Raw genomic sequence first — 26,462 nt, 5'->3', positions numbered from 1 at the left:
TCTACCTACCTATTGTCTCACTTCTCCTAAGTATATCTTCTTTATTGCTTTCTCTGAGCTTTGTTAAATACACATTTCAGCCCTCTTCCCTGCTTCAAATTTTTCTGAGAATTCTTTTGTGATTTGGAGGATAAAATTTACCTCTCTTGGTTTGCCTTGCAAATTTCTTGCATGAATCAGGCTGTCTGCCTCACTGGTCCCAAGCCTGCCTGCCTGTCTGCCTGCCTGCCTGCCTCCCTTTCTTTCTTTTCTAAGCCTTCCTTATATGGTGTTCCAGCCATTTTAAACTAATTGCTACTTATTCTCCAGATCATGTCCTTAACTTCAGTCATGACATTGTATCTATTTGTGACAACTTCTTATTTTTCTCATTTCTTAACCTTCTTATTTGTTTTTTGAGACAGGATCTCATTTAGCTGAGGCTGTCTTTGAACTCCTGATCCAACTGCAAGTATGAGCTACCATAAATATGAGTTTTGATTTTGTTCAAATTTTGAAAAATTTCTTTCATAATTAGTTATAATTTAATTATGTGCAAAACTTAAAACAAGAAATAAGCTACCTTCTAAATCAAATCAAACTTCAGTTTGGGAGAAGAACTGAGTACATGTTTTCTGGTTACTTCTAATTGTGGCTCCTAACATTTCCCTCCAAAGCTGGAATGGTAGTTCATTATTACCCTGATTCTATCCTGTGAAAGATACTAGTTTATGGAAATAAATCCTGGATTGTATGTGACCAAACTTTGTGTTGTTCCTAAAAAGCATTTACTGGAGACCTACTATGGGATGATGCTGGCATCCAGAAATGAGTTAAGTGTAGCTCCTGCCAGACTACCTCCTCTATTGTACAGTAATGAGTGCATACAGACTAAGCATAGCACTGTAAAATTTCTGTAGTAATCAAAACATTCTGTATTTGTGTTGTCTGATTGACAATCTCCTGTCGTGTGTGATATGGGATTCCCCTCTGTTGCTGTGAAGACCTTTGGTTAATAAAGAAAATGCTTTGAGCCTATAGTAGAACAAGGCAAAACAGAACTAGGTGGCAGGGGGAAGGCACTAAACTGAATGTTGGGAGAAAGAAGGCGGAGTCAGAGAGATGCCATGAGAGATGCCACCAGAGACAGATGCCAGAACTTTACCTGGTAAGCCACAGCCATGTGGTGTTACACATATTACTAGAAATGGGTTAAATTAAGATGTAAGAGTTAGCCAATTAGATGCTAGAGCTAATGGGCCAAGCAGTGATTTAATTAATACACTTTCTGTGTGGTTATTTCGGTTCTGGGCAGCTGGGAACGAACAAGCAGGCTCCTATAACACGTGTGTAGCTCTTTAGTGCATAAAATATGAAAATTAGAGTCAGGAACTGAAAGTTAATCTTATTTTGTTTCAATTAATTTAAATAGGCACACATAGCTCATGGCTGCTGTATTGGAAAGCAGGTTCAAATCAGGAGAGAGTAAGATATATAAGTGAGAACGTGCAGTTAAGTGTAATAGAAGAACTTGGGGTTTAGCTATGCTGGTAAGACACTTAAAGCATGTGGGTTTGATCCCTGACACTGACAATAAAAATGTGACAGGGATTATGATAAGGAAAAAAATACTTTGGGTTTTCCCTAGGATTAGTCAGCTATATCGGGTAAAAGTAAGAAACAATTATAGTCACTTCTCAGAGTTGAGAGGTTCAATAAAAATGTTAGTTTGGGGGCTAAAGAGATGGCTAAGTAGTTTAGAGCACTTGCTGCTCTTCCAAAGGTCCTGGGTTCAATTCCGAGCACTCACATGGCAGCTCACAGCTCTCCAATTCTAGGGGATTCTACACCCTCATAGACAGACATGCAGACAAAACACCAATGCACATAAAAAAAGTTGTTGGTTTTATGAGTCTTAAAAGACATGTGAGTATAATTGGCTGTCATATGTGCATTGTGCCACATGCCTTTAATCCCAGCATTTGGGAAGACTCAGCAAGCAGATAAGCAGATCTCGGTGAGTTCAACACCAGCCTGGTCTATAGAGAGAATTCCAGGTCAGCCAAGGCTACACAGAGAAACCCTGTTCCGTGGGGGGGGGGGGGGGAAGACCAAAAAAAAGTATTTCTTAGGTGGGCATGATGATTATACCTGTAATTCTAGCGCTTATGAGGAGAAGGCAGGAGGATTAGTTGTTCGAGGATATTATCCTCAGTTACATAATGATTTTGAGGCCACTGGGAGCACAAGATCATATCTCAAAATAAACACCCCCCCAAAAAGAACAAAAGCCGGGGGTTAGAGATAGCTCAGTAGTTAAGAGCACATATTACAGAGGACCTGAGTTGGACTCTCAGCACCCACGTCGAACAGCTCATGACTGCCTATAATACTAGCTCCAGGGGGAATTCAATGCTAATGGCTTTGGCAGATACCCATACGTGTGCTTATATTTACACAGAGGCACACGTAATAAAATCTTTTTGGGGTTTTGAGACAGAGTTTCTCAGAGCCTGTCTCTGGAGCCTGTCCTGGAACTGGCTTTGCAGACCAGGCTGGCCTCAAACTCACAGAGATCCACCTGCCTCTGCCTCCTGAGTGCTGGGATTAAAGGCATATGCCATCACCGCCTGGCGATAAAAGTAAATCTTAACACAAAAATGACGAGATATATTTCTACTTACTGCATTTTTAGGTTACCCCCCTTTTTTTGAGAATCAAGATATAATAAAAACCTGCTTCTCAAACTACATTGTTTATCATAATATAACCTTATCTTTGGTTCAGAAGGAAACAGGAATTTGTTTAAGTTTTCCTGGTTACTATTATTAGAATATTAAAACTGATGGAAAACCTAGTGTCTAAGAAATACCTTTTTGTGCTGGGCATGGTGCTATACAACCTTAATCCCAGCACTTGGAAGGCAGAGGCAGGTGGCGGCCAGCCTGGTCTATATAATGAGTTCCAGGACAACCAGAGAGCTATATAGTGAGATCCTGTCTCAAAAAAAAACAAAACAAAAGAAAATTCTGTTTTTACTACTAATAATGGATATTTATTATTTTTAAAATTTCATGCATTTTGTATGTGTGTGTTTCAATATGCACATGGAAATCAGAGAGGACAATTTTTAGGGGTTGAGTTTCTCCTTGCACCAACACATGTACCCACCCCCAATAAATAAGTGTAATCCAAATATTTGAAAACCTGGTCTGAACAACAACAACAAAAAACAACAAAAAGTGCTTGCTAGTGTCAGATTCTATGCCCTAAACATTTTAAAGTTATAGTTGCAGCTTAAGAGGTCATAATTAGGTGAATGCCTTTCAGAGGGAAAGTTTTTAAACTCTTTTTTACTTTTTATTTTCTGATAGATCAGGGCCATTTAACCCATGCAATAGGAATGAAGACCCTGGTAAGTAATGCTGACCATTCATTTTAAATTCTTCCTAGTCTATCTCTGAGACCTGGACTCCTTTCTTCTGTAATCAGTGCTTGTTTTTCATACTTTTTATCACCGGTGAGAGAACTCTTGCTCGCCCTAGGTCGTTGACCTTTCCTTCTCTTGTCACTCTGTGTTAGTTATGGCTTTCAACAAATGTTCACCCAGATGTGAATGTGCTTGAGAGAGAATAGAGGAGCAGTCCTAGATGAGTCCTGATGATAAAGAAGGTAGTTTATGTAGCACACAATTGTAGGTGGGACCTAGGATGAAGAAAGGGGAGTTCTTTACTCAGAGCAAACATGAAAACTCCTTAGAAATTCAAAATAGCTACCAGCAAAGAGACTGTAGCAGTTACATCTGGCAATATTGAAATTCAGCTGGTAGAGGCTGGAGTTTTGCCTAGGCTGGCATGGGGTAGCCTCTTCCTGTGTGATGATCACGAACTGTCTTTTACTTATTTTAATTCTTTATTTTAAAGTGAATTTGACTTGAGCCTGAGTTCCAAAAGTAGATAATATAGGAACGGCTTAATTTACACATGTCCATTTCTTTTAGAATAGATTTTATGAGCTGGGAGTGGTGTCACCTGCCTTTAATCCCAGCACTGTGGGCAGAGGCAGGCTGATCTCTGTGAGGTCAAGACCAACCAGGTCTACAAAGTATATTTCAGGGCAGCCAGGACTGTTACACAAAATAGTCTTGATGTTTCAACAATCTTTGTAATCTGCTACTTTTAGTATACAAGGTGTCCTTCTCAAATATGACTATCTCTAGTTTGAAGCTTAGGTTATCAAGATTGGTTCAGGTAATTATTTTGTCTGATTTCAGTTTATTTTCTGATGTAGTAAAGCACTTGAACTTTGTAGTGCCAGTACCTGAGATTGAATTCAATTTCTGTTACTTGCTATGTGATCTTGAGCTAGACACTGGACCTTTCTAGGTTTAGACTTCTCATTTGTAAGGATTATAGGATCATGATCATAGTTGGGTAGGATAAGATGCATGCTCATAGAAAATATTTAGTAAATGTTAACTGATATCATTGTCCCTCCTGTCATTACTGTACATGGCCAGTTCATTTATTTATAAATTCTCATATAAATGACAAAATTTACTATCTTAATTATTTTTTATTTTATCTGTATGTGAGTGTTTTCCCTGCATGTATGTCTGTGCGCCATGTTCATACAGTGTCTGTGGAGGCTAGAAGACAGCTTCAGATCCACTGGAACTGGAATTGAAAATGATTGTTAACCACCAAATGAGTGCTGGAAACTGAACCCTGGTCTTCTTCAAGAGTATTAAGTGTTCTTAACTGCTGAACCGTCTCTTCCCCTTAAATATTATTTTTAAATTAATGACAATCAAATTGACTTTAGTAAAATTAATTTTAACATGCCAATAATTGCCAATTCTAGTATAGTGTCAGGGATGAACCTGACTGGAGTAGCAAGGGAATGAAGAGTAGACAAATATACCATCAGAAAGCTGGCATCAGGTAGTCTGGGCTCTGCAGGAGAAATAGCAGTCTTCCCAGAAAGCCCAGCCACTAATTATGTAGAGTTGAACAAGGAGGCAGGGTTATTGCACACAGCTGAACAAGGGAGTAGGTTATTATATACAGATTAAACAGGTGGTGGGTTTATGATGTACAGCTGAATAAATGAGGCAGATTTAGCTAATCTCATTGGAGCAGTCTCTGTTGGGAGAGCAGTCTTCAGGCCATAAATACTTTAGGAAAGAGCTATGGTGGATATTTTCTGCATATACTATCAACATTCACACTCAAACCAAAGGAAGGCTTTGCCATTTTTCTGAACCTACACCAGCAAAGGCATTGCCATTTTCCCATGTGTCTGAGGCTTTAGGTCCTTGACATGGCTTGGATAGATAGCTCAGAAATTAAGAGTACACTGACTGCCCTTCCAGAAGACCTAAATTCAGCTCCCAGAATCCACAGGGTGGCTAACAATCATCTGTAACTCCAGTCCCAGAGGACCACACTTCCCTTGTTCTTCTGTTGGCCACTGAGCACACATATAGTGTACAGACATTCAGGCAGACAAAACACTCACACATATAAAGGGAAGTTTAAAAAAATAAATTGAGTTGTAGTGAGTAGACAGGGGAAGTCAATGTGTGGGGAAAGGAAGTGATTTGAAAGGGAGAAAGCCACCAGCTAACTGGCCTTCATGGGCCTCAGTTTTTTTCTATGCAAATTTGCTTTACTAACATACCATGTAGCCAAGGATTACTTTGAATTTCTGATTCTCCCAGCTCAGTTTCCTAAATGTTGGGAATACATGTGTTGCTAACGATAGAACCCAGGGCTTCTTGCATGCTAACCAAGCACTATACCAACTGAAGTACATCACCCCTTGTGTAGAGATCTTAATGAAATAAAGTCATACTAATCAGATAAAGAACTGTAAGTGTTGAGTGTGTGAGGTGAGTCTGCCTGTCGTATCAAGGAGCAGGAAGGGAAGAATGTCTCTGCAGTTCATACAAAGAAATGAAAGACTTGCACTTCTTGTTTGTTTTTGAGACGGGTTTTGCAGTGTAGCCACAGCTATTCTAGTTCTTACTATGTAGCCCAGTTTGGACTTAAATTTAAAGTAGTCCTCTTGCCTCAGTTTACTGAGTGCTGTGATTATAAATGTGACTTTGCACATTTTTATTGATATATGCTTTGGCCATTTTAGAATGGTTCCAAGTAACATGTTAATGCTAAAATTTAATATTTACTGCAGTTTGGCATAAGACAAAAGATGATAAATACAACAAACAAGAAGAGTAAGATGAGCTAAATGGGAGGGAGTTAGGTATAGGATTTTATAGATGATGGCTATGATCTTATATTTTGTTCTGTGTGGAAGGCATTATAAAGTTTTGGAAAGAATTAAGTGAAATTCTCTGAATTGAACTTAAAGGGGTCATTTGTTTCCTATAAAAAGGGATGGAGGCAGGCAGTGGTGATGTACTCCTTTAACCCTAGCATTTGGGAGGCAGAAGCAGGTAGATTTCTGTGAGTTCGAGGCCTGCCTGGTTCACAGAGCAATTCCAGGGACAGACTCCAAAGCTACGCAGGGAAACAAAACAAAACAAAAAGAAAAAGAGGGATGGAGTGAACATTGGTCTGACTCAGTGACAGATTACACCCCTTCATGTGTGAGACCCTTGATTGATTTTCAGCACTGGAAACGGGGTAGGAAAAAAAAAACATAAGATGTTGTAGAAGGGAATTCAAAGCAGAGAAAGTACAAAGAACAATGGTTTCAAGGTAGGAACTAACCAGGTTTTGAGGAACAGCAGAAAGACCTTTGATAGGACAAGAGGTAGACAAATACATAGAGCTTTGGAGTCATCTAATCTTAGGTTTAGTTCTGACTTCCATCAGTTGATCTGATGTGTGATCTGGACAGAATACCTATGTTTTTTAGTTTAACTTATCTGTAAATGAAGGCAATAAAAATGACAGTTTTTAGAATAAAATAAGAGAACATGTGTAAAACACAATGGGATCTAGTATACAACTTTATTAATTAAACCCATTTTTATGTCATACCTACCATTATTTTTTTTTATTTGTTTTTGGAGACAGGGTTTCTCTGTGTAGCCCTGGCTGTCCTGGAACTAACTCTGTAGACCACACTGGCCTCAAACTCAGAGATCTGCCTGCCTCTGCTTCCTGTGTGCTGGGATTAAAGGCAAGCGCCATCACCCGGCCATACCTATCATTATTGACAGCATTCATTCTGTCATCAATTGTGATCTGTTTGACTTTCCTTATTTTAAATTTCATTTTAGTCAGCAAATTTTAAAAAAAAAATTATTTTACTACTTTTGATTATGTATCCTGTGTGTCTGTGTGTGGGGTGTGTGAGTGTGAGTGCCAGTGCTCAGGGAGGCCAGCAGTGTCAGATCTCTCTGGAGCCGGGATTTCAGGCAGTTGTGAGTGGAACTGAACTTGGGTCCTCATCAATAAGAGCAGTAAGTGTTTTTTAACCACCAAGTCATTGCTCTAGCCCTTAATGAGTCAATCTTATGTCCTTGTTTTGTGTCAGGGCTGAACTAGCCATTCTCCCTGAGCTCACTTTTAAAGCGTTTTAATCAAGAAAGGACATGAGGTACTAAAAAGGAAACAATTTAGAAGTTGATGAATAGATATGAAAAAATAATACTTGGGATCCAGGTAATTGCAGCCCCTGATACATTCTTTTATTATGGAAAGCAACTGAATGAACATTTCTGTCATCTTTGCTCATCACTGGATACTAGCTCTACTCAGACACTTCTCAGCTAGACTTCCTGCTGGTCCAGAGCTGCTTGCCGTAGGAAAATCAGGTAGGAACCAAGTCCTCTATCCTTGTAAGACCATTTGTTTTCATAGCTGCAGATGCTTCCCTTAGCAATTGAAACACAGCACAACTGGAATTAGTTATTCATCCCCAGGTAACATTTGTGCACCACTTTGATCAAGGAAGAAAAATGAAGCCAATTACTGGTATTGCTTATAACGCCAGTTTTTAGGAATGGAAGCCAGAGAATCATGAATTCAAGGCTGGCCTGGGCTACACAGTAATTTTCAGGCCTATGGAACTACACAGCGAGACATTATGGCAGAAACAAGAGCAGAACACAAAAACCTAAGGACAGAGCAGACCCAAGATGTAGTAACCTTAGTCTGTATTACCAGGCTCCTCGTTGATAGCTCTCCTTTTCTGGGTCAGGAGACTTCTGTCTTCAACTGCCTCAGCTCTATTTTGAAGCTACATTGGATCTTCTAGTCACTGAGTAGCTTTTTTTCTGGTTCCATTGAATACTTTACCATTCTCTTGCCTGATTTCATGAATGAACTAGTGGTACTATGGTTGTTTTTCACAGACTCATGGCTGAGATGGCCTTTACAGGTACCTGACTCATTTTATATAGGAAGAAAATTGAGACCTAGTAAAGAGAAAGTACTTATCTAGATCTAACAGACTCTGTTGTAAAGATGAGACCAGGACACTGCTTTGACTCATCAGACTGCTGAGTCACTTTTTCCTAATCTTATTAGATCATAAGTTCTTAGAGGACAGAGGGACATGTCATATGTACCTTTTGTCCCTTAGAGAACCTAAGTTATTAGGTAGCCTAGTAACTCTTAAATTGTTAAGTCTGTTCTTACCTGGGGAGTGGGCTGCTTAGTTAAAATGGCTTATATAAACTAGGGTGGGGGTGTTGGCAAGAAATGATAGAGTTCAAGTTATTTCCATTTATAACACTGCCCATGTATTCATTCTACAAAGTTGAGTTGTGGGAACCCTTGAAAGCAGAGGGTAATAAACTCTGTCTTCCTCTGTATGACCTGGGGAATTGTTCTAAATATTTTGTTTTGATGAATATAGTATTCAGCTTTGGTATTGTACAGTTCCATCATGTTTGATGATGATTTTCCAGTTTCTTTTATTTTTTTTTTTGTTTGTTTCTCGAGACAGGGTTTCTCTGTAACTTTGGAGCCTCTCCTGGAACTAGAGCTTATAGACCAGGTTGGCCTTGAACTCACAAAGATCCTCCTGCCTCTGCCTCCCCGAGTGGGATTTAAAAAAAAAAAAAGACAAAACATTTTTTTCTGGGTGTGATAGCACACACCTTTAGTCTCACCACTGTGAAGGCAAAGGCTAATTAAATCTCTGAGTTCAAGGCTAACCTGGTCTGCATAGTGACTTCTAAGGTAGTCAAAGCTGCATAGTGAGTTTTTATTTTTTTATTTTTAATTATCTGTGTCTGTTTAGTAAGTACATGTGAGCATCTGATTCTCCAGAGCTATAGTTACAGTTAGTAGTTAGTCACCCATTGTGAGCCCTAGGAGTCAAACATGGTTTTTCTGCAAGAGTAATATACATTCTTAACCTCTGAAACATTGCTTAAGCACATTTTTTCCAGTTTCTTGAGGTAAATATTAGGAAAGCATTTGACCAGGCAGTGGTGGTAGATAGGAGGGATACTTACCTAGGAAGTGTCTTCTACTTATAGTTAGTGGCTCTTAGTTACTTTTCTTGTGATGGACTATTTGGCAAGCAACCTTAGGGAAGAATATTTACTTAATTATTGTATTTATCTTATCAGTCCGTTATCAGTGACAAGAAAAGCAGGGTGGCAGTAGTGGCCCTGAGGCAACAGGATTGTGAGGCAGTGCTGTTCCCCTGGCACTGACCGGAAGCAGAGGACGCAGTCTGGAACCGGAAGTGGAGATCATCTTTGAAGACCTGTTTCTTGTGACGTACTTCTAGGCTGGTCCTCCTCCTGAAAGCTCTGCAGGCTTCAGAATAATTCCACAAGCTGAGACTGGGTGTTGAAAACATGAGCCTGTAAAGGATGATGGCATAAATGTGGTGTTCTTAGGCATTTCCAGGTATTTGTCCACAAATGATAAGACTTTTCACAGATTTCCTTCCTGCGCACTTAAATACTCAAGTCAGCCTGCTCTTGAGGTCTGATCTCAGCTCTGCCCTTTGATTTGTTATAAGCACAGGTAAGCTTCTTTCCCACTCAGGTCTCTAGTTCTTACAATAATAATAATGTTGGAATGGGTTGTTCAGTGTTCTTCTATTTCTATATAAGGGATTTAGGTAAACCTTTTTTTTTTGACACTTGCATACACATTGATTATAATGCACTGAGACAGTTATATCACTGGCTACACATATGGTTTATGAGCATATGAAGCAGTTCTCAGTAATAATATGGCTTTTTGTGTTGTGGGATATTTTGTTTTGAGAGAGGATTTCTTTATGTAGCTTTGGTTGTCCTGGAACTTACTGTGTAGACCAGACTGTTCTTGCATTCCCAAAAATCTGCCTGCATCTGCCTACCTAGTGCTAAGATTAAAGACATGTACCTCCAAAGCCATCCCAGTTTTTTCCTTAAACACGGAATTTCAGGGTTTCGTGGAACTTACTATATAACCAAAGCTATCTTTAAACTCACTGCAGTCCTGCCCCAGCCTCTCAAGATTGCAAACATATGCCACTGCACACAATTTTCAGTTTTTAGTGTGATTTGGGGGGGGGGGGAGCAAGAAAGAACAATCAAAGAATCTTGGGATCCAGTTTTATTGTCAGTTGGTAATGTTTGTGTATATGGTGAGAAATCAATCAATGAAATTTTTTGCGAGTTTGGCACTTGATGTATTTGCTTTTCCAGTGTCTAGTTGCTATTAGTACTTAGTCTCTACTGAGTAAGTGACTAGGTGCAGGGGTAAAGTTTGATTATTGTAGCGGCGTGCTATGGAGGGAGACCTTAGAGAACAGCTGTCCTAGCTGCTTCTAACTCAGGAACTGGGGCCTGGAAAACTGTAATGACTTTTCCAGCAAGGCAGCACCAAGAAGTTTGTGGTAGAGTGCCAGTGTAAAGCAGATACACATAAAACAGATACAGAGATTTGTTGTTGTTTGGTTTGGTTTTCTTTGAGACAGTGTCTCACTATATAGCTCTGGCTGACCCAGAACTTGCTCAGTAGACCAGTTTGGCCTCAAACTCACAGAGATTTGCCTGCCTCCGACTCCTGAGTGCTGGGATTAACGACGTGCACCACTACATCTGGTACACAGGGGAAATGTTTTAAAAAGTATTTCTAATCACTGACTTATTTAAAAGTAAGTGAGGGTATGAAGTGTCCTATTTAGTTTTATGTCAACATAGCTGGAGTCATCCAAGAGGATCCTCAATTAGGAAAATGCCTCTATAAGATTGGGCAGTTTGCAGGCCTATGGGACATTTTCTTAATTAGTAATTGATGTGGGAAGGCCTTGCCTATTGCAGGTGAGGACACCTCTAGGCAGGTGGCTCTGGCTTCTATAAGATAGCAGGCAGAGCAAGCCTTGAAGAGCAAAGCAGTAAGCAGCTCCTCTCCATGGTCTCTGCATCAGCTCCTGCCTCCATGTAAGCAGAGACTGCTCTTTTGTTTCCCAGCCGTCCAGACCTGAATAATCACACAGAAACTTTATTAATTACAACACTACTTGGCCTGTTAGCTCAGGCTTCTTATTAACTAACTCTTACATCTTAAATTAACCTTTTTCTATTAATCTGTGTATCACCATGAGGCTGTGGCCTACTAGTACTGGGATTAAAGAATGTGCCATTACCACCGGGCCCAGATTGTCTTAATTATTGAGGGTCATTTTGCTTCCGAATGAACATGTAATTTATTTTCATAATAGTAGGATGTTCCAGCTAAATGATTTGTTTACAAGTACTACTGCATTTGCCACACCAGTCTGGAATTCTCAAGAACAGTAGGAGGAGAAAAAAAAAATCTTTCAGTCAGTTTTGATTTTATCTTAAAAGTTAATAAATAATGGTCAGCTTTAGAATTTATGATCATCTTTACCAGGAAATAGAAGTCTAACAGATAGGTATTAAAAACCAGTGTTTTAGCTGGGTGTGGTGGCACATTTCTTAATTCTAGGAAATTAAGGCAGGAAGATAGTAAATTTAAGGACACCAAGATCCTCCCAGCCCTCTAGCTTAACTTTTTTTGTATTACAACATGGGTAAATCATTGGAGATGGGTGCTAAATATAGTAAGCTGGTCACATCAGGGGCCAGTTACATTCTAACTACCACTGTGGTTAGCTAAGCTACCTGAAATTGGTGAGCTCCAGGTTCATGGAGAGACCAAGTTTTAATAAGTAAAGTGGAGCATGAGCTAAGAAGACTAAGATTGTCCATTTTTGGCCCCTATTTGCACACACATAGATATGTACCCTACACATGAGCACACAGGCAGGCACATTATATATGCTTACATATGTCGTCAATAATAAACTGCCTCAGGTAGCCAGATGTCATAGCACATGCCTATCATCAGTGAGCACTGGGTAGGCCAAGGGAGGATAATCCTAAACTTTTAAGGCCTGGGCTACACAGTGAGTTCTGATCATAAATAAGCAAATAGTGAGATCCTATCATAAACAAGCAAGCATAATAACTTGGGTGTGGTGGCACATTCCTGAAATCTTAGTTACTTAGGAGGCAGAGGCAGGAGAATCATGAGTTTGAGGCCAAGCTGGACAACATGAAAAGACCCTATTTCAACAGAAATACATAATAGGATTTAAAAGAAATAGCAGTGAAGGGGAAAAAAGATGATATAGTAAATGAAGCCAAGGTAAATTTAGTACCTGTTCCTCTGAGTTTCCTAATGACTAGAACAAGCCTTAGTTCAAGGTTCAGATGTGTTCATTCAATTGATTGATAGTTTATGCATGTGTCTGAGTTTCAAAACAGCATAATGTTATGTATTTGAGTACATAGCATTCTGCTGTGTGGGGCCTTAAACAAATGAACTCTTTATTATTATTATTATTGTTTTTACTTTATAAATAATAGGAGTCAAAATTTCCACTTCCTCCCCTCCTCCCACATCCCTCCCACTCCCCCATTCACCTTCCCTCCCTTCTGCTCCAGTTCTAAGAGAGGGCAGGGTATCCTGCCCTGTGGGAAGTCCAAGGCCCTCCCTGCTCCATCCAGGCTTAGGAAGGTATGCATCCAAATAGACTAGGTTCCCAAAAAGCCAGTACATGCAGTAGAAACAAATCCCAGTGCTATTATCATTGGCTTCTCAGTCTGCCCCAATTGTCAGCCACATTCAGAGGATCCAGTTTGATCCCATGTTCGTTCAGTCCCAGTTCAGCTGGCTTTGGTGAGCTCCCATTAGTTCAGGCACACTGTCTCAGTGGGTGGATCAACCCCTCATGTTCCTGACTTCCTTGGACATATTCTCCCTCCTTCTGTTCTTCAACTAGACCTTGGGAGCTCAGTCCCATACTCCCATGTGGGTCTCTGTCTCTATCTCCATCTGTCGCCAGATGAAGGTTCTATGGTGATATTCAAGATAGTCATCAGTCTGACTACTGGACAAGGCCAGTTCAGGCATCCTCTCCTCCACTGCCCAGGGTCCTAGCTGGGGACATCCCTATGGACATCTAGGACCCCCTCTAGAGTCAAGCCTCTTGCCAACCCCACAATGCCTCCCTTAATTAAGATATCTTCTTTCCTGCTCCCTATCTTCTTTCCTCCATCTCAACCATCCCACTCCCCCAAGCTCTCCCCAAACCTCCCCTTCTCCCTTCTCTCTACCCCCTCCCCTTTTTCCCTACCCCACTCCCACCCATATGCTCCCAACTTTTGCCTGGCGATCTATTCTGCTTCCAATTTTCAGGAGGATCTATATATGGGTTTTTTTTGGGTGCACCTTATTATTTAGGTTCTTTAGGATCGCGAATTATAGGCTCAATGTCCTTCGTTTATGGCTAGAATCCACTTATGAGTGAATACATACTATATTCATATTTTTGGGTCTGGGTTATCTCACTCAGGATAGTGTTTTCTACTTCCATCCACTTGCATGCAGAATTCAAGATGTCATTGTTTTTTACCGCTGAGTAGTACTCTAATGTGTAGATGTGCCACACTTTCTTTATCTATTCTTCCATTGAGGGGCATCTAGGTTGTTTCCAGGTTCTGGCTATTACAAATAATGCTGCTAGGAACATAGTTGAACAAATGCTTTTGTAGTATGATTGGGCATCTCTTGGGTATACTCCCAAGAGTGGTATTGCTGAATCCTGAGGTAGGTTGATTCCCAATTTTCTGAGAAACCTCCACACTGATTTCCAAAGTGGTTGTACAAGTTTGCATTCTCACCAGCAATGGATGAGTATTTTCCTTACTCCACATCCTCTCCAGCATAGATTATCATTGGTGTTTTTTATTTTAGCCATTCTGACAGGTGTTAGATAGTATCTCAAAGTAGTTTTGATTTGCATTTCCCTGATAGCTATGGAAGTTGAACATGTTCTTAAGTATCTTTTGACCATTTGAAAGTCTTTTGTTACTCCTTAATGTCTTCCAAATAATAGAAACAGAAGAGTCATTGCCAAACTCTTTTTATGAAGCTATAGTTACCCTGATACCAAAACCACACAAAGACTCAGCCAAGAAAGAATTACAGACCAATCTCACTCATGAACATTGATGCAAAAATTCTCAATGAATTACTGGCAAACCGAATCTAAGAACACATCAAAAAAATCATCCATTATGATCAAGTAGGCTTCATCCCAGAGATGCAGGGCTGGTTCAACATAGAAAAATCTTATCAGTGTAATCCATCATATAAATAAACTGAAAGAAAAAAACCATATGATCAATTCATTAGATGCTGAAAAAGCATTTGACAAAATTCAACACCCCTTTATGATAAAAGTCTTAGAGAGATTAGGGATATAAGGGTCATATCTAAATATAAAAGCAATATACAGCAAGCCGACAGCCATCAAAATTCTAACAAAATTCTTCACAGACCTTGAAAGAACAATAATCAACTTTATATGGAAAAACAAAAAACCCATAGTAGCCAAAACAATCCTATACAATAAAGGAACTTCCGGAGAAATTACCATCCCTGACATCAAACTCTATTACAGAGCCACAGTAATGAAAACAGCTTGGTATTGGCATAAAAACAGAGACATTGACCAATGGAATAGAATTGAAGACCTGGATATTAATCCACAAACCTATGAACACCTGATTTTTGACAAAGAAGCTAAAAGTATACAATGGAAGAAAGAAAGCATCTTTAACAAATGGTGCCGGCATAACTGGATGTCAACCTGTAGAAGAATGAAAACAGATCCATATCTATCACCATGCACAAAACTCAAGTCCAAATGGATTAAAGACCTCAATATAAATCTGACCACACTGAACCTGATAGAAGAGAAAGTGGGAAATAGCCTGCAATACATGGGCATAGGAGACAACTTCCTACGTATAACCCCAGTAGCACAGATAATAAGAGCCACAATGAATAAATGGGACCTCCTGAAACTGAAAAGCTTCTATAAGAGAAACTTCTGTTAAGCAAAGGACACATCATTAAGACAAAAAAGCAACCCAGTGAATGGGAGAAGATCTTCAACCCCACATCAGACAAAGGTCTGATCTCCAAATATATAAAGAACTCAAGAAACTAGTTAATAAAATTCTAAATAACACAATTTAAATATGAGGTACTGAACTGAATTATTTTTTAAAGTTATCTGCAAAAAGATTATTAACTCTTGTATTTGCCTTACAAGCTCAAAATGCTGCACTGTGGAAACTTTTCTTGGTCCTTCCACCAAGGAAAATGATATCTGAGTTACAAGCACTATGACTTATTAACAGAAACTATATTATAGTAAATCTTACTTATATATACATTTCCCCCAATAAAAGATGAACTCATTTAAACAAAAGAAGTGACACATAGTAAATCCCAACTGCTTCTATGCCATTTAATTTTTGTTGTATTTATTTACTTCGTATGTGAATGTGCACACTATGATACATGTGTGAAGGTCAGAGGATAGCTTTTAGGAATTGGTTCTCTCTTTACACCCTATGGGTTCCTGGGATCAAATTCAGCCTGTTATGTTCGGCAGCAATGTCTTTACCTGCTGAGGCATCTTGCCAAGATGTCTTTGTTCTAATAAATAATTATTTCCGTATTTAGAGTGGCTCTCTATAAAATTTGTTCATGCTTTTAAAAAAGCCAAAAAAACACATTTTGTATTATTTGTAAAAAGCATTTTCTAGATAAACAGTTAGTTGTGTCCTCTTTGCCTGTGTATTTGGGGTTGGGGGAGAGAGATACATATGCCCCTGCATGTAAACCAGACGTATACCAATCTTTTATTCTCTCCTTTATTCTTTTGAGACAGGTTTTCTCATTGGACCTGGAACTAGACTGGTGGCCAGCAAACCCTGGTGATCCTCTTTTCTCTGCACTTATCCATGTCTGTATCATTAGGCATGCACAAAATCCAGTTTTTGAGCTTTTGCATGAAAAGATCTTTTTGTTAACTGTAAAAGTTGTTCCCATACTGAGGTCCTTTTGCAGATTTTTAGAAGTCAGAATTCTCCATTTCATCTTTTAAAAACTGGAGCATTTTCTGAAGTGAAATACTGTGTACAGAATTTTAAGATGCAGAAATGTGATGTGTAGTCTGGCAAAACAATAGAAACAGACAGTCACTATACAATCTGGGCTTCTTTGTGAAACATGCTGATAGAATTAAGGGGAAAAAACTACTGGAACTGAGTTTTCTTCAATTAAGTAAGAAAAAGGTTAATGTCTAAAATGAAATTGAAGCCATGCGTCATGGCATACGCCTGTAACAATAGTACTTGGGAAGCAGATGCTGGTAGCTATCTGTGAGTTTAAGGTCTGTCTGCTTTATATATTGAGTTTCAGGCTAGCCAGGCCTACATAGCAAAACCCTGCCTCAAAACAGATAGAGAGACAAACAAAAATATAAAATTGGGCCATTAAATTCCAATAAAAGGTTTATTTATATGTATTTTATTCATCCACCCTCTCAGCAAATACACACACACACACACACACACATATGTTTTATATATGAGTGCTCTGCATGTATAACTGCATGGTAGAAGAGGGCATCCGATCCTATTAAGATGGTTAACACTATGTGGGTGCTGGGAATTGAACTCAGGACCTCTGGAAGAGCAGCCAGTGCTCTTAACCACTGAACCATCTCTCCAGCCCCAACAAATATGTTTTTATGCAAGGCTTTTTTCTAAGAATTTAGTAGTAAATATAAAACACATTCAGTTACTTGATCTCTGTGTGTGAAGTGTTGCAGGGAGAAGAGAATCAGACTAACAACTGCAGTATGCTAGAGCCCTTTAGAGAGTTCTGGGTCATAATTATCATGTAGGCAAGCTGGTCTGGTCTTTCAGATCTCCTAAGATCTGGGTAGGCACAGCTGAGAAGTGGTGACATGAATGTTAATGTCTTTTGTCATGATTTCCTTCAGATTCTGTACACTACAGAACTACTCAATAGTCTTTGAACATCTTTTTCTCTTGTGGTGTAATTTCACAAATAGTCTTTCTTTTGTTACTCTCCATGTAGAATTCCTGTCATCTATCAAAACACAGATCAAATGACATTCTTTTGAAACTTTTCCCTCTTCCTCTCATTTAGTAGGATTCCTCTTATTAAGTAGGATTAAGTTTAGCTACATAAGACAGAAATCTGAATCAAAATGACTTAAAAGTACAGGATTTGGAGCTAGCCAGCTAGATGGTTTAGTGGGTAAAGGTGCTTGTTGTCAAACTTCACAATTTGAGTTCAATCCTCAGAGCCCACATGCTGGAGAGAAAGAGTCAGACTCCCACAAGCTGTTCTCTGACTTCCACATACACACATGCACTTGCAACCCTCTACAAAATAAATGATTGAGTGTTACAAGGAGCCGCTTGTCCATCCTGGCTGCCCAGAACCGAAATAATTACACAGAAACTGTATTAATTAAACCACTGCTTGGCCCATTAGCTCCAGCTTCTTATTGGCTAACTCTTACATCTTAATTTAACCCATTTCTATTAATCTGTGTATCACCACAAGGTTGTGGCCTACCAGCAAAGTTCTAGCACGTCTGACTCTAGAGGTGGCTCTATAGTGTCTCCTGACTCTGCCTTCCTTCTCCCAGCATTCAGTCCAGTTTTCCCCACCTACCTAAGCTCTGCCCTATCAACAGGCCAAGGCAGTTACTTTTCATTAACCAATAAAAACAACCAATAGACAGAAGGACCTCCCACACCATTTCCACTTTTCTGTTTAAATAATAAAATTTTTAACTTTAACATAGCAAAATTGCATATAACAAAACAGTTATCAAGAAGAATTACAGTTATAATATTTATGTCTACTTTATCTTTTATCATAACTAAGGAAAACTATACTATTACTATCTATTCTTCAACTCCATCAAAGACTCCAGAAGGATATAATATTACCTAAGTAAACAGGACGTGCATTGTAAGCAACTTCCAAAACTCTAGAATTGACAGAGACATCTTGCTGCCTGGATTGTCACCCAAATTCTTCTTTGGGCATCCACCTTCAGCCCACAGGCCCATAGTATCCAGCAGACTTTTCCATGAAGCAGGAAATTTCAAAGACAGTTTCCACCTATACTGTCAGTTTGTCACAATTTTCTGTGTCCTGTAGAATGTCTAGTAGACTCTTTCATGAAGCAGGAACCCTGAAGTATTGTCTCACCTTTAGGCAAGTTCAGCAGTCATTTCTCTATGGATCCTGCATGTCCAATTCATCTAACAAACTCTATAAAGGGCCTCTTCAATGCCCATCTTCCTCTTGAAGTAGATTCGTGCTGCCAGGAACAGATGTATCTCACTGTCGTGAAGAGTCCTAAATTCATAAAATATTTAAATTCCATGTTCTGAAAGTCTCTGAAAGATTTGAGGAATAGTTATCTAATTGAAATATCTCTCTATATATCTAGAAAACCTAACTAACATGACTAGAATTTTGACTATTATAGATGACTATCTATTAACCTATATTTCTTAATTATACATTACATTTTTAAATGAACTACACAAACACAATACCTTAAACAAGGACAAAAATATACATATACAATATAACAAAATTTACCTTAAATTTGTATCAATAAACCAAGATCCATACCAAAGCATCTCTATAGCATATCCCCCTTTAAATGTAAGCAATTATAAATAATATTTGGGAATATGGGTGTAGTTCTGTCCATACTACTTCCTGCTGTTTGGGTTGCTGTTAATCAGGTCTTTTATGGTGTATCCAGTGTGCTAGGTTCATCTCAGTCAGCAGTTGGGCAAAGTATTTTCTTTGTGGGGATGTTTACAGCAATCTTTCAGGGGGTCTTGTTCCATAAAATCATATTGGTCTGGAAGCAAACTACAGGTTCTCATCCTCCATGGAAACAAGAGAACTTTTCCAAAGCAGCATATCCTTAGACCCAAATTTGAAAGTCATGATACCTTTATAATATACATGCTGGTTTAGCTTAGCAGCCCATACAATATAATGTCTCTCTGTACTTAGCTCATTCACAGTCAAAAAATTCAAAGAAAACACAATAATATACATAATCCAGACTCTCTGTGAATTTCCCATCTTTATGTGGCTTATTTTTCTTTACTCCTTTTAATCTATGACTGTACTCTGTCCTTTAAAGACTTTTTTAAATTTCTCTTTCAACTCTCTTCACTCTTTTTCTTCTCTCTTCCACGCCTATGTTCATATATCCAACACTGTGACCCATTTAGAGTTCTTTTATGTCTGAATCTGTCCTTATTGCATTATCTGTAATTCTCTACTATCTGGAAGAGCTTTTAAAATGGTAAGCAGCTTGGTTGCAGCTACTCTGAATGCTGACTCCACCTTTCTCTAATTTCAAAATGGTGGACGTACCATTTCTGCTTGCTCTGGGGCTGCCAGGTAGGAGCTGTGCTTGGCACTTTAACTCTGAGAATGAGTGTGCAGTACATAAAACCTTTTTGTCTGAGTAATAGCAAAGTCAGCCATGCAGAGCACTGTGCGGCTTGGAAATATCTCTGTGTATGGTGGCAGAAATCTGCCATGCTCTCCTTGTGTGTGCCTAGTAGACCTGATCCCACTGCCTGCCCAAGTGGGGTGTTCAGAGCCAAGAGTATGGTCTCAGCCACTTTCCTCCCGACCCTGAGTGAGCACACAAACGCCCGAGCCCATAATGTCATTCAAATCCTCCATAGCCAGTGTTTGCACTAGTGGAATGACCCGAGAAGCCACATTTTAAAACTACACGGCTTTTTTTCAGCTGTGGCTGAATCAGAAAAATCTCTCTTAAAGGAACTGAGGCACGCCACCAGCAAATAGCAAGAAGCTGTGTTAAACTCTGTATTTTTGTGTCTACAATTTCTTTTCAAACTCTCTCATGTTTTAGTGGATTTAGTTGGCCACATGGGAGGTGAAAAATTCACCAAATGAGGAATAAATAAATGTAAAAAAAAGTGCAGGGAGTAAATTAATGTAAAAGGTACAAGATTTTGGGTCAGTGAGGTGGTTTAGGATCTACAAGGTGGAAGGGAAGAACTGACTTAAGTTGTCCTCTTACTTCCACATTCATTCTGTGACATGTGCCTCTCCCCTCCACAAATAGATTGTAATTTTAAAAATTTAAGTATAGGGTTTATATTTTTTTATGCATAAGAAGCATGTGGCTTAGGACTGAAATGGTTGTTATATGTAATTTTACTATGTTAAAGTTAAAGCCTTTCTTTTTGTTTAAACAGAAAAGGGGAAATGTTGTGGGAGGTTCTTCTGTTTATGTGTTACTCTTATTGCTTAATGAATAAAGAAACTGCCTTGGCCTGTTGGTAGGGCAGAACTTAGGTAGACCAGGGTCTGTAGGGGGGGAACTGGACTGAATGCTGGGAGGAAGAAGGCAGAGTCGGGGAGGCATCATGGAGACACCGGAGATAGACATGCTGAAACTTTGCTGGTAGGCCACAACCTCATGGTGATATACATATTAATAGAAATGGGTTAAATTAATATAAGAATTAGCCAATAAGAAGCTAGAGCTAATAGGCCAAGAAGTGGTTTAATTAATACAGTTTCTGTGTAATTATTTCAGTTCTGGGTAACCAGGATGAACAAGCAGCCTCCTCCAACAGGCTCTGATGTCATCTTCTAACATCTGGACACCAGGCACATACATGTGATACACAGACATAAATATACAGGCAAAACACTCATATATAAAATGAATCTTTTTTAAAAGTCCTAATTTAAATGATGTTTTACCATGTTTCTAAGTATTTTTTGTTGTTTTTATTCATTTATTTGTAGATTTGCTTATTGTTGCATATGTGCGTGCTCATGCTACAGGGTGTGTGCAAGTCAGAGGACTACTTTGCCAAGTTGATTCTCTTCTACTTTCCTGTGGGTCCTGGGATTAAATAAACTCAGGTTGTTAGTTGTGCAGCAAATGCTGTTACCTGCTGAGCCATCTCATCCCAGTCAAATTGACACAAAATTAACCATCATACCATTTTTGGACTTAAAACTAAATCTTCATATTGGCCTGTAGGAGCCTGCATTATTTTCCCTTGTTGCCTGTGTTAATTTTAATTCCTATTCTTCCTGTACTCTCTATACCTGACTGTTCAGCCTCCAAGCTATATCTCAAACATACTTCCACTTCAAGGAGTTTTAATTTGCTGTTTTTAATTTTTGGACAACTTCTGTTAGAATCTGACATGACTTGGTCCTTCAGATTGATCAGGTTTGCTCAGAAGTAACACTTCCTTTTCCTATCATATTTAAAATTGCAGCCTCAGTCCTAAGGACTCCTCACCTATTTTTGGTTTCTCAATAGCACCTATAACCATCTTATATACATTAAGTTTTAATTAAAAAATTATTATATTCCCTTCCCAACTAGAATATAAAAACAAAAAAGTTTTATTCTTATTCACTACTGTATTTCTTATCAAGCTTATATCAGAAAACTTGCATGGAGGAAGAAAGTCAGGAGCTGGAGAAATGGCTCAGGGGTTAATCATATTTGCTGCTCTTCCAGAGGACTAGAGCTAAATTCCCAGCACCCATATCAAGAACTCAAAATCACTTGTAATTTCAGCTCTAGGGATATAACATCTTCTTGTGCCCTCTGCGAGCACCATGTATATACACATATTCACACACACATACATATAAATTTAAAAAATAAAAGAAGCAAGTCTACGGCAGTGATGCTTAAACTGAGTACCAAGGTCTCTTTGGGAACTTAAATTTTTAGTTTTCTAAGCTTCAAGTTAGAGCTAAAGGCTCTTCAATACCTTGTCAAAGATTTCGCATATCATTTCCCAGGCCTTTTTTATACTTGTCTATCCTATGTCTAAGAAAAACTATAAATTTCATCAATTGGAAGGCTTTAATAGAAGGACTGCTTCAAGTTTCATACCAGTCTGGGTTACCCTGTGTTAAAAACATGTATATCAAAGTATAGTCATATTTTTATATTCTTTTGTTTGTTCAAGATGAACTCACTGTGCAGCTCAGGCCTGTCTTGAACCTAAAACTCTCAGGGTTCTTCCTGAGGACTGGTGTGGGAGGTCCTTCTGTCTGTGTATTGCTTTTATTGGTTTATGAATAAAGAACTGCCTTGGACTATGGCATGGGAGGAGGAAGGTGGAGTTAGAGAGACGCCTTGGAGCCTCCGCTGAAGATAGATGTGCTGAAACTTTGCTGGTAGGCCACAACCTCGTGGTATTATACAGATTAATAGAAATGGGTTAAATTAAGATGTAAGAGTTAGCCAATAAAAAGCTAGAGCTAATGGACCATCCAGTGATTTAATTAGTATGGTTTCTGTGTGATTATTTCGAGTCTAAACTAGCCGGGTGCCCAGGAAACAAACAAGTGGCCCCTTTCTCCAACAGAATGGGATTATAAATTTCCAGCATACCTATAGCTTGTGTCTGTGGCCCAGGTTAGCTTTGAATATACTTTGTAATAGATATTGACCTTGAATTACCCATCCTGTCTCTACCTCCTAAGTGCTGGAATAACATGCCATCACACTTGTAGGACAGACTTTTTCTGGAGAGACTTGGTACATCTACTCATCCCAGATGTGGAATTCATTACAGACCAAATTAGCGATTTGCAGGCCTGGAGAGATGGCTCAGTGGTTGAGAGCACTGAATGTTCTTCCAGAGGACCCACGTTCAAATCCCAGCGTCCGCATGACAGCTAACAAATGTTTGTAACTCAAACATCTGACACCTTCACACAGATGTACACAAAGGAAAAAACACCAATGCACACAAAGTAAAACATCAAAAAAATTAGCAATTTGCATCAAAATTAAGTTGGAAAATCAGAGTTTATTGATATTACTTGGAGTAAAGTGGCATTACTTAGAGTATAAGTGAGGAGGTACTGACAGAAATGGGAGAGTCAGAGACAGTTGTATCACTAAAAAGCCCACCTCCGTACCAGTGACAATTCAGGACAACTATGTCTGTGGACTTCTTTGCACAACATGCAGGAACCCCTAAGAGATGCCTTTCTGCAGCTTGGTTAGTCTTTCTCCTCTCTCACCAGTTGTTTTCTGCTCTGAAACTCTTGAGAGAACTCTTGTGAATTTTGCAAATTCTTACTTTCCCAAACAAGTGAAGTTTGTTTACTCCCATAGTCCCATGAACCTCTCTCTTCTTACCTCCAGTTTGTAAGGTACTACTGTATAACATACCCAGTTTATGTGGTACCCAAGGCTTCCTGCATGTTAGACACTCTACCAACTGAGTCATATTCCCACCCTACCACCTTTCTTTTTTAGTACAGCCATCCTAGTTGATGTGTCATCTCAGTGTGATATTTTAATATTTCTTTATTTTATTTATTATGTATACAGTATTTATTATGTATACAGTATTCTGTCTGCAGGCCAGAAGAGGGCACCAGATCTCATTACAGATGGTTGTGAGCTACCATATGGTTGCGAGAAATTGAACTTAAAACCTCTGGAAGTTCTCTGCCAGTGCTACTGAGCCAACTCTCCAGCTCCTCAGTGTGATTTTACTTTGCATTTTTTCATGCTTACCTCCAGTTTCTGGAGATCCAATGTCTTCTGACCTCTGCAGGCACCAGGCATGCAGGCAAACATTCATACATATAAAATAAATACATTAAAAAAATTAATTTTTATATTATTATTGAGCTATATACATTTTTTGCACATTCTAAATGCAAATCTTCTATTAGATCTGCAATTTGAAAGCCAGGTATGGTGGTACATACTTGTTATTCTAACACTTGGGTTATAGACTCTGGAAGATCAGAAGTTCAAGGTTATTCTGCACAGGCTCTTTGAGACTGGCAAGCCTGGAATACCTGAGACCCTGTTTCAAAGAAAAAGGCAATTTCATCCTGTTCATCCTGTAACTTGTCTGGTTGTTTTCTTGGTGTGTCCTTGTTTTGTTCATAGTACAGAGATTGAACCTGGGGCATCAAGCAAGGCAGGCAAGTATTCTGTCTACCACTGAGCCATATCCCCAGCCCTCTATTTTACTTTCTGAGATTTGGTCTCATTAAATTGCTAGAACTGGCAATGAATGAATGAATTTTCACTGTAGTCCAAACTGGCTTGTGATCCTACCTACTCCCTAGTAGCTGAAATTATAGTCCTGTACTATCAGGCCTGACTTTTATGTTGTTCTGAACACAGAGTAATATTATATATGTAGCCCAGTCTAGCCTGGAACTGGAGATTCTCTTGCCTCAGTTTCTTGAGTTACTTGGGATTGCAGGATTTTACCACCACATTGGCTGGTGGTTCCTCTGAAAAATAATAATAACAACAACAATAACAAAATTAAACTGTTTACTTAAATCCACTTCAGTCCCCCTCCTACCTTTTTTTTTTCTATTATAGCATATCTGGAAGATTATTGTCAATCAAAGATTATGAAGGTGCATTCCCCCATCTTCCTTCCTCCTGCTTCTAAGGGATTTATATTTTTGGCTCTTAAGTCTTTGATCCTTTTGAGTACTATTCTAAACTCTACCTTCTGTTTGCTTTGTGGTCTTGCATGGTTCATTTGCTCTTTCTCAGACTAACTTTTTATCTGTAAAATAGAATCAGTTCATTTAGCTAAATGTGGTTATTTCAAACTCTTGAATTCATTATTTGTAGTTTTTGAAGTTATACAGTGGAAAACATTTAGACATATAAGGAACCTTTAAAGTATGGTAGAATGCTACTTTTGTAAAATATATCCATAAAAAAATATTTTCTGGGGCTGGAGAGATGGCTCAGACACTGACTGTTCTTCCAGAGGTCCTGAGTTCAATTCCCAGCAACCACATGGTGGCTCACAACCATCTGTAATGTCCCCTCTTCTGGCCTGCCGGTATACACACAGACAGAATATTGTATGCATAATAAATAAATAAATATTTAAAAAACAAAAAAGAAAATCCTTACAACAGAAAATAGATTGTTATTGTCAGGAGCTGGGAGTAAGACAGGGGATTGACCAAAAAGATAGTTAAAAGTGATAAAAATCTTTACATCTTGATTATAGAATTGATGTTATTTGTATGACTGAATATGTTTTTTAGGCTCAGGACTATATTCCTAAAAAGAGTAAATTTTTCCGGGTGGTGGTGGCGGCACATGCCTTTGATCAACACTTGGAAGGCAGAGGCAAGCGGATCTGAGAGTTCAAGGCCAGCCTGGTCTACAGAGTTCTGGGACAGCCAGCGCTGTTACACAGAGAAATTCTGTCTTTCAAAATCAAAACAAACAAACAAAAACTTTTTTATAGTATTCTTTTTCATTCTGAGACTAGAGGAAATTGAGACTCAGAATGGTTAGGACACTTGCCTGTGGTTTTCTTTGATAGGTGGTAGTTGTAGAACCTGAATTTACCTGACAGTAGAACTCGTGATTTCAGCTGATGGTTTTCAGTCTGTTGCTGAAATCATGAGCAGTATACAGATCTATTGCAGAGGATAATCCCTTGGAAGCTAGGAACTCTGATCTTAGCAGTTCCCCTGAAGTGGCTATAATAGTCTTATTTTAATTGTTTGTTTACTTTTGAGACAGAATCTTACTATGTATCCTAACTGGGCCTTGAACTCATAGCAATCCTCCTGCCTTAACTTTTTTAGTGTGGGATTACAGCTTTGTTTCACCATACCTGGTTTATTCCAAATAACTGGCAGATGCTGGTTGGGATTGAGTTCATATTGTTATGCCCATGTCATGGTCTCCTATGTCTGTCTGTGACTCTCATTTTGGAGCAGTAGGAGGTCTGTTTCACAGCTGGTGAGTTTCTTTGATTATGGAAACATTCCATATTTTGTCCAATCAGCAACAAAGAATGTGTTCTCTATAGGAGAATGTGCAGATGTTTTTAGGGCCTGTTGTGTTTTAGTCTATTTCATGCTGCTATAACAGGTTAGATAATTTATAACAATAAGAAATTTATGTGCTCACGGGTATGGAGGTAGGAAATTCAACTACAAGGTGCAAGTGTCTAGCAAGGGTCTTCTTGCTGTGCCATTCCGTGGTAGAAGAGCAGAAAGAACAAAACCAGAGGTTAGAAGAAAGAGTACAAGAAACCACATTTA

The 26,462-nt window shown here is 38.9% G+C and overlaps 1 protein-coding gene across 11 annotated transcripts in view; it reads left to right on the top strand.

Annotated features, from left to right (window-relative positions):
- The window catches only part of Fam168a (family with sequence similarity 168 member A), a 108,531-nt gene that overhangs the window by 24,457 nt on the left and 57,612 nt on the right, over positions 1–26,462 (top strand). For 5 of the 11 annotated variants that reach the window (XM_048429606.3, XM_048429592.3, XM_048429600.3 and 2 more), the window contains exon 2: positions 3,354–3,394. The exons of 2 other annotated variants lie outside the window; for them this stretch is intronic. In XM_048429606.3, the coding sequence (XP_048285563.1) occupies positions 3,383–3,394 (12 nt within the window). In that variant the 5' untranslated portion in view covers positions 3,354–3,382. Of the gene's footprint in view, positions 1–3,353; positions 3,395–9,535; positions 9,822–9,879; positions 9,942–26,462 lie in introns of those variants that run through there. 4 more of the 11 variants (XM_085692793.2, XM_048429603.3, XM_048429597.3 and 1 more) reach the window with 4 other exon arrangements.

The sequence above is a fragment of the Myodes glareolus genome, chromosome 7, assembly GCF_982192425.1.
Source record: "Myodes glareolus chromosome 7, mMyoGla1.1, whole genome shotgun sequence".
In the NCBI taxonomy this organism is placed as follows: Eukaryota; Metazoa; Chordata; class Mammalia; order Rodentia; family Cricetidae; genus Myodes; species Myodes glareolus.
The sequence above is the reverse complement of the archived record's forward strand: the minus strand, read 5'-3'. Positions and strand labels throughout refer to the sequence as shown.